The sequence below is a fragment of the Tupaia chinensis genome, unplaced genomic scaffold, assembly GCF_000334495.1.
Source record: "Tupaia chinensis unplaced genomic scaffold, TupChi_1.0 Scaffold146140_1, whole genome shotgun sequence".
NCBI classification, from domain to species: Eukaryota; Metazoa; Chordata; class Mammalia; order Scandentia; family Tupaiidae; genus Tupaia; species Tupaia belangeri.
In genome coordinates, this window is record NW_006205995.1 from 2,613,616 (window position 1) to 2,622,928 (window position 9,313).

The 9,313-nt window shown below is 37.5% G+C and overlaps 1 protein-coding gene across 1 annotated transcript in view; it reads left to right on the top strand.

The window, feature by feature from the left end:
• Nucleotides 1–9,313, top strand: part of TRPM7 (transient receptor potential cation channel subfamily M member 7) — a 124,419-nt gene that overhangs the window by 79,030 nt on the left and 36,076 nt on the right. The window contains exons 27-29 of the mRNA XM_027768405.1: nt 3,152–3,216; nt 4,486–4,545; nt 8,738–8,834. Coding sequence (XP_027624206.1) covers nt 3,152–3,216; nt 4,486–4,545; nt 8,738–8,834 — 222 coding nt within the window. The remainder of the gene's footprint in view (nt 1–3,151; nt 3,217–4,485; nt 4,546–8,737; nt 8,835–9,313) is intronic.

A 9,313-nucleotide genomic window follows, 5' to 3' on the forward strand; every position in this document is an offset into this window, starting at 1 on the left:
TTTTCTCTTTGAATTTGGGTGTTTTTAATTTAATTTGATCAACTCCAATTGAAAAAACCTCAGTGATTCATAAATGTCAGGTACTTGGGGAGCAATAGGAAGATATATGGGAGATCAAAAGGAACTGGAGAGGACCAGCAGGTGGCATGGTGGTTGAGGTGCTGGACACTCCCACATGGCTGACCACGGTTCAGTGCCTGGACGTGATGACTTGCTTTCTCACTTTCCCTCTCTCTCTCTCTGTGTCCCTTTCTGGTCAAACTAAAATAAATGAATGAATAAATAAAGATTTTAAGAAAAAAAAGGTTTTTTAATTAAAAAAAAAGTAACTGGAAAAGAACAATGCCTTATACATAATGTGACCATATATATTTTTTTTAATCCAAACTAAGATACTTCTGAGAGTCAAAGGGTACATACTACTCGTAATTACATTAGGACAACAGTGAAAGCCAGGAGTCCACTTGGAAAATGGAATTTAGGATGTACACACCCAGAAAGGAGAGCATTTCAGAAAGGAGTTAATTCATTCTTACATCTATGATAGCTTAAAGATCAGAGCAGAAACAAATATTTATTTTGGCAATGATAACACAGTAATAACCTTCATGCAAAACTGCTTCAGTCAAGGAAATGGGGTAGGGGAAGAAGCCCGATTACAGTGAGATAACGTGCAGGTGGGAGGAGAGAATGTAAAGGGTTGACTCGAGACTCTTTAAAAAGCTTGACAACAAAAGTAAAGCAGAGGAATAGCTAATATTGTCATTTTTATATTTAGGATAGTTCTTTGTTTTGTTTTTAATGACGATGACTTAAGCATATTCAGTGCTGTCGGTATGCCTGTGGAAGGAATAGATGAAGAGGGAATGCTTCATAGTGATGGCTAAGACTTTACTAATCGTCAGAATATAGTGTTCTCATAGCCCTTTTTAAGGTTATTAATGATTAAAGTGTTTAACAAAGAATTCTTAGGAAACAACTTGGGTTGTTGTGAATGTAACCAGAATGTTCCAAGGTATTAGTGACACTCTGTCTCTTGTTTTTAACACTCGTGCTAACCTTCTGAACCTAGAAATTTACCTAGTCATGGCACATGCACAAAGAGTGTTCAGAGAATGGGGTCAGCAGGTGTGGTGGATAAGGTGCTAGACTCCCACATGGTGACCACGGTTTGAGTCTTGGACCTGGAAGCTTGAGAATCACGGTCGACATGTGTGCATGTCTGCCCAGAGTGCCAGAGGAGAATGAAGAAGGGATTACAGCATTTCCATTCCTCCTGGGGTTTGATTTTTCACTTTCCCTCTGTGTGTCTCTTTCTTTCTTTCTCTTTTCCCTCTCCCCACTGTGAGTATACTTGTCCTGTGGCCAAAATAAATAAATAAATAAATAAGAATAAAAAGAATAAAAGAATGTTCAGAGGATGTATTAATAAGCCCATGAAAAGACTGCACATTAAGGCCACCCAGCAAGTTTTCTAGGTACTGAGCATGCTGATTACCCGCTGCTACGCTATGTGGAGTTCACTGTGGTTCATATACAACATACAGAAATCTATCCCAACTTGTTTTATTATTATTATTTCTTGTAGAGTTACATTTATTTAATTTATTGTTTTCCAGTTTGATCACATAGAGACAGAGAGGGGAAAGTGAAAAAGCAAGCCACCAGGTCCAGGATTTGAACCAATGTTGACCATGTGCGAGTCTGGCACTTTTAACCACCATGCCACCTGCTGGTCCCCCAGTTCATTTTCTAAAAACATACACATGAACTGTTTGTTAATGTATTACCATTGGGAGGGATATATGAGTGTGTATGTATGTATATAATGCTTTTGTATTTGGTTATTATTGGTGGTAAAATGGTCACCTTTTTTCTTTTTCTCAAACCAATGATAGCATATGTTCAGTTCTTTTTTTAAGATAGGTTTTTTTTGCTGTAGGGCATGTGCGTTTGCCTGAGAGAGAGACAGAAAGCGAGAAATCAAATCTCCCATCCTCCCCCCCCACCCCGCCCGGGAGGATGCCCATGCTACAGTCCCTTCCCTGGTCTCTTCTCGGGATCTTGCCTACGCATGCATATGCACCCAGTGTGAGTTTTAAGCTTCCAGGTCTGGGATTTGAACCATGATAGGCTACTTGGGAGTCCAGCAATGTACCATTATTCCATCTGCTAGTCCTGATTCCTTTTTTCTTTTTTAATTTTAAAGAATTATTTAACTTTATTTATTATTATTTAAATTTGATTAAAGAGCAACAGAGAAAGAGAGGGGAAAGTGAGAAAGTAGACAACCAGATCCAGGACTCAAACCACGGTCAGCCATGTGGGAGTCTAGCTCCCTTAACTGTCACACCACCCGTTGTCCCCATGTTTGATTCTTTATGGCTTTTGCTGTTGCGTAAACTGAACTAGTGATGTTTGTCAGCTTCTTAGCAAATATTTTCTTTTTCAAATTTTGTTAGAGGTCATTTTCACTGCCAGAGACAAAAAGAGAGGAGACATGGAGAAAGCACCACCCTTAGGGCACAATCACATCACATCACTTCTCCATCTCTGCCCCTTCCAGGATTTGGGGCACACACACATCATGTTTTTCTTTCTTTTCTTTTGGTTTCTTTTTTTGGGAGAGGTTTTTGCTGTAGGGCGCCTGTGCTCACCAGAAAGACAGAGAGAGACAGAGAGACAGAAAGCGAGAAATCACCCCCCAGGGGGGATGGCCATGCCACAATCCCTTCTCCTCCATTCTCCTCTCGGGATCTTGGGCACGCAGGCACACATGCCTGGTGTGAGTTTAATCCACCGGGTCCAGGACTCAAACCACGGTCGACTACATGGGAGTCCAGCAACCTAGCCATTACACTAACTGCTGGTCCCCCCCAGCATATTTTTCAAGCTGCCGGATCCAGGACTTGAACCATATGGCCAGTCATGTGCGATCTAGCTCCTTTATCAGCCAGACCATGGGCTGACCCTCTTGGCTAACATTTTCACTATTATTTGTCAGTGGAGCTAAATGAGTGTGCAAAGCCATCAAAACTACTTGAAAAACAACATAAATCATTTTCTTTTCTTGTAAACAAGACACAGCGTCTTTATTTTGATATATAAGGAAAGAAAACCAAATTTTTTATTCCATTTTTTTCTGTTAAAGGACACAGAGATAGCATGGATTTACAGAGGTTTAAAGAGGCATCAAACAAAATCAAAGAAATATCTGTAAGTAAATTCTTACCGTAAAACCATGATTCCATTTGATTTCACTATGTTCATGATTAATTCAAAATAGCATTAAACTTTTTTCAATAATACTGTTTTTTTAGCAGAGACTATCATCATCGTCATGAGCTCAAATGTTTGAAGCTGCTCCCAATTTAAGAAAAAGAAAAAACAGTTGAGGAATGTGGGGGAAAATGTACAAATAGCTTGTATTTTTTATTAACTAAAATAAAGACTATCAGACATTTAACGTTTCTCTTCTTAGAAATGCTTCTGTACGTGTTTTCTATTGACTGAATCCTGCACTTATTGAGCTCAGCTCTTTTACAGGCCTAAGAGCTTTTTTAGAGTAAGACCCTAGCTTCGAGGAAGCTGTATTGTAGCAGTAAAAAGCTGTATGTAATATACAAGTGTAAGCTAGTCAACAAATGTTTATTAAGTACATTTTTAAATACATAGAACAATGTGTTTTCTGCCCCCAAAAAATAGCTTTTATTTCATAACGGTTGCTTTTATAAATTGGCTGTAGCATTTTAGAGTCTTAAGGGATGTAATATTATTGTATTAAGATAATGAAGAAGACCTAAAAAATATGTTCCTAAATAATTTAGGTTGTGTAAGTTATCAAGTGATAAAACAGTGAAAACAAGAATTTATAAAACTAAAGCCGTGGAAATGATAAAGACATAATACAAAAATGCCTGTGACTGATTGCTCCTTAAAGGACTCAAGGTCAATTAGTGTAATTGCTGTCAGGTCCTTTTATTTACTGTTCCACACATGAAAGATAGAACCAAATGCATTTTGATGATACTTATACTAACATTTGTATTTTTGGGACTTTTTGCTATTGGACACATGCAGCCGCTGGGGAGAGAGAGAGAGAGACAGAAAGTGAGAAATCACCCCCCAAGGGGAATAGCCATACTGTAATCCCTTTTCCTCTATCTTCTCTGGGATTTTGGACATGCACGTGCACGTGCCAGGTGTGCATTTTATTCTGCCAGGTTTAGGACTCAAACCATGGTTGACTACATGGAAGTCCAGCAATGTAACCATTATGCCACCTGCTGGTCCCAGTATTTGTATTTTCTGATAGCATATATTCTAACCAAAAGGCTGCACTAAAGTGATTAATTTAGAGCCTAGTGACTAGATAATAACTTAGAAATTGATTTTTTTGCACATTGAGATATAATCATCAAATGGTTTTTTTTTCTTTATATAATGGCCTTTATAATAGTTATTTTCTTTTTTCCCTTCAAATAGGAACAACAGAATGATGAAAGAAACACAATTACTGAGTATACAGAGATGCCTAAATATCAGGTAAAGTCTTTTTAGTAAATAGAGTCAGAAAGTTAACTTAAAAAATACGTATGCTATTAGATGGAAGAACTCAGTGTATACTGAGTGTAGTGGAGCTATCATAAGACTGTAGTTTGCAGCGTTTTCTAGCCATTTCAATTCTGTAGAATGCTTTTTTTTTGAGAGAGAGAGATTTTTGCTATAGGGCATGTATGTTCTCTAAAGAGGCAGAAATCGAGAAATCACTCCCACTTGGGGGATGACCATACCACAGTCTCTTCTCCATTCTCCTCTCGGGATTTTGGGAATGCACACACACACACACACACACACACACACCTGGTGTGAGTTTCAAACCTCTGGGTCCAGAACTCACGCCATGGTCAGCTGTAACCATTATACCATCGGCTGGTCCCAATTCTGTGGCACGCTTGGAAAGATCTGAATTTTCCGTGATGTATAATGATTTATTAGGAAAGAGCAAAAAATGAGTTGGGAGCATTTAGGTAACCTTATCTGATACCAGATGATGAAAATGAAAAGAAAGGAATGAGAAAAATTAATGAGTACAAAGAAAAACAGACAAGTCTAGTGATTTATAATATTGTATGTCTATATACCATATAGAGTTTTTTCCCCCACAGGGTATTTTTTTTTAATTAATCCTTTTTTTAAAAGAATTATTATATTTACTTATTTTAATTTGACAAGAGAGGGACAGAGAGTGATAGAGAGAGAAAGAGAAAGCAAGAAAGCAAGCCAACAGGTCTGAGACTCGAACCACAGTTGGCTATGTGGGAGTCCAGCACCCTTAATACCACGCCATCCGCCAGCCCCTCTTAAACAAGTTTTAACTGAAGTGTAAGTTATAGGACATGAGGGCCTGGAATGGACCTTTACAAGTTTTAGTTAAATTGTTTATAATCTAGAATTATTTACATTTAATGAAATTTCTTAGGGTATTTTTTTTTCCTATATGCAAATTATTATTATATCACCATACTCTGGTGGTGTCATACAGCTGTTGTGGAGCACTTGATAGACATGGAAATAAAGTTTAAGATAAGTGGACACTTACTAGGATATGATAAAACATCAGGATTTCCCCATAGAGTTCACCTTTTAACTATAAATTTAAAAGAGGACTATATTATATATATATAAGTAGACAGATAATTTCCTGGTAAAGGCAAGAAGAAATGACAAGTTTCTGTAAACGAAAAGCTGTGCCTATTTTGTGAATTAAGAAATTTTGAGTAATTTACTTAGAGGAGGAAAATAACTCAAACTATGTTAGAGTAATAGGCTGTAGCTTATGATCAGATACTGTGAGTTCCTGACCATGTGGGTTAATACGCCCCTTTGAAAATACAATTATAAAACTATAGGCCCTCTTCCTAGACAAATGCCCATTTACAGTTTTTTGTTGTTGTTGCGGTGAAGTGAAACCCATCATTCTGTCCCAGTTTTGAATTCCTGCCATAGGTGGTTTCATGAATCTGATGTGTAATAATAACTCCAAAGTGTATATAAGGGAAAATACTTAAATAGACACAAAATAGCTAGAACTGAACCAGCAGGCAGCATAGTGGTTAAGGCGCCGTATCCCATACGGCCAACTGCTTGCTTTGAGTCCCAGACCTGGTGACTTGAAAAACATCAGGGTTTGTGTTTATGTGTGTCTGCATGTGCGCATGCGTGCCCAAAACCATGAGGATAATGAAGAAGAGATTGTGGCATGGCCATCCCCCGTGTTGAGCACACACGCTCTATGATTTCGGGAGTAAAAACTAAAAAGAAAGTTAGTTTGCTTTGTGACTACAGAAAGTCACTGCTCATCAAGTTGGTTGTATAAATCAGCTATAATTTAAGCATGGAACATCAAGGCCAGAAAAGCATAATGTCCTTGAGATATAAGTTCATTTAGTGAAAATACTAGGTTATCACAGTAGTAATAATTTTGAAACCCTGTTTGTAAGATGTGGTTGACATTTTACTTTTAAATATTTATTATTTATTTATTTTTACATTTAATCTCTGTACATCTTTACAGCTTACAACATAGTTTTTCCCATTTGGAAATATTTTTTAAGTTGCATGATAGTGTGAATTTTTTGTAGTCGAAAAGATAAAACAAAAGGGGGACCAGCAGTTAGCATAATAGCAATGTCACTGGACTCCCACATAGTCGACTGCGGTTCGAGTCCCGGACCTGGTGGCTTAAACTCGCCGGGTGCGTGTGCGTGCTTGCCCAAGATCCCGAGAGGAGAATGGAGGAGAAGGGATTGCAGCGTGGCCATCCCCCCTGGGCGGTGATTTCTCCTTTCTGTCTGTCTCTGTCTGTCTGGCGAGCTCACGTGCCTTATAGCAAAAAAGCCTAAAAAAAAAAAAAGATAAAAAAAAGGAAAGTATAAGATCTTCCCCAAATTGTTTAGTACTCACTAATTCATCTAGAAAAATAGATGAAAAAAAAAAGAAAAGAAGGGAGAATCTGGTATTAGGCACTAAAATATTATGTAGCTAGGACAGCTGAAACATGAATGCGTAGCAAAACATTTTTACAGAGATAGACCCTTCTATAAATAAGAATTTTAAGCGGAGAGTTGGACTAGATAAAGAGGAAAATGCTTTCTCAGTAAATACAATTTGGGCAGTTGGGTAAAAATTTAGAAATCTGTTTATGTTCTCATACCATTTTGTAAACATGATTGAGTTATAGAGTTAAATGTGAGCATTCAAATCATAGAAAGACTCAAGAAAACATAATTAATTGAGCTAGTAAAGCAGCTGGGCCTTTAAAAAAAAAAAGAATTATTTATTTAATTTTATTCTTTCTTTCTTTTCTTTTTTTTAATTTGAGCAGGAGTGGTGGGGAGGAGTGAGAAAACAAGCCACCAGGTCCAGGACTCAAACCGTGGTCAGCCACATGAAAGTGTCCAGTGCCTTAAGCCCACACCACCTGCTAGTCCCTTTTTTTATTATTATTATTATTATCTTATTTAATTTTTATTATTGTTACTTTTTTCTTTTTTATTTCATCGGAAACAGAGAGAGAAAGAAAGTGAGAAAGCAAGCTGCCAGGTCCAGGACTTGAACCTCTCAGTTGTGTGAGAGTCCAGTGCCTTAACCACCAGTCCACCTGCCAGCCCCCTGGACCTTTTTTTTTTTTTTTTTAAATTTAATTCTGTTTGTTGTTAGTCTCTTTTAATTTGACCAGAGAGAGAGAGAAAGGGAAAGCGAGAAAGCAAGCCTCCAGGTCCAGGACTCACACTGCAATCAACCATGTGAGAATCTACCATGCCTCCTTCCTGCCCCTTATTCCTTTTTTTTTTCCTTTTTTAGAATGATTTTATTTAACTTTATTTATTTAAATTTGACCAGAAAGGAACAGAGTGAAAGAGAAAGTGAGAAAACGAGAAAGCAAGCTGCCAGGTCCAGTACTCGGCCACAGTTGGCCACGTGAGAGTCAAGCACCCTTAGCCACCATGCCTCCTGCTGGCCCCTGTTATTACTTATTTTTTAATTTGACCAGACAGAGAAAGGAAGGGAAAGTGGGAAAGCAAGCTGCCAGGTCTGGGACTTGAGCCATAGTTGGCCATGTGGAAATCCAGCACCCTAACCACCAATCCACCTACCGACCCCAAGACTTTCACAATACAAAAATAATAGGTAATAATAGGGAAGATGTGAAAACATTGAAGTACTACCTAAATATATGAAGCGTAAATAGTCCAAACATTTTGGGGGGAAAAATCACAAATAATGAGTAGATAAATACCTGTTGATACAAATAATTCATGTAATAATAAGAAAGTTACGAAGACCCTTTCAAAAGAACTACCCTGTCCCTCCAAATCAGTATTATAAGTGTAAGACGGTAGCTTTTTGATGAGGAGGGGGTGAATTGATAATGGTTTTGTATTTTAGCCCTCACAGTTTTGTTTTTCCTCAAATGTTTTGTGAATTTGTAATACTATGAGAAAAGATTCCTTCAGATGGCTATATGAACAATAAGCAAGTAGGGTGTTTTGATACAGGGTGTTAGACTGACATGGAGAAAATAGCCATGATCTGTAGTATGTAGTATACTCTCTTGGTCAAGTAGAATGAAGCATACTGAGCTAACATCAGCTAAGGGACTCTTCTGTTATTTTGAACAATGAATTGAAATTTAGTTCAGTTTTTAAATTACGTACATGTACAATGTGTGCAGAATGATGTTCCTTCAGAAAACACTTTGAAACCTGTGAGTTCTCGTGCTGGATTTACTGAATGTCACACAACTTCCATTCCTCTCCCTTCAGAACAAGGTGAGTATGTAGACTATGAATTCCTTTAGCAAACATGCTGATTTAAGATTTTACTGCATTTGTGTTTGTTAGACACCTGAACAGTGAGTGGTCAGAAGTCCAAAATGAAGATTCTGGTCCATCATTGTTACTGTAACCTTGATAGACATGTATTTCTGACTTTCTAATTTTTTTTTAAACAAATTATTTAGTCTGTAAAGATGACATATGAAGACTTTTAAAAACTCGGCTGATTTTAACTTTTACAAGTTAATGTTATTTTTAATCTCTGTAATTATTTGATGTATTTTTCTGTTAATTTTAAAAAATAACTAATACATTTTGTAGTTTAAAATTTAAACACAGGTCAGCAGGTGATGTGGTGGTTAAGGCGTTGGACATTCCCACATGGCCCACCATGGTTTGAGTCTTGGACCTGGTGGCTTGGTTTCTCATTTTCCTTCTCTCTCTGTGTGTCTGTCTTTCTCTGGTCAAATTAA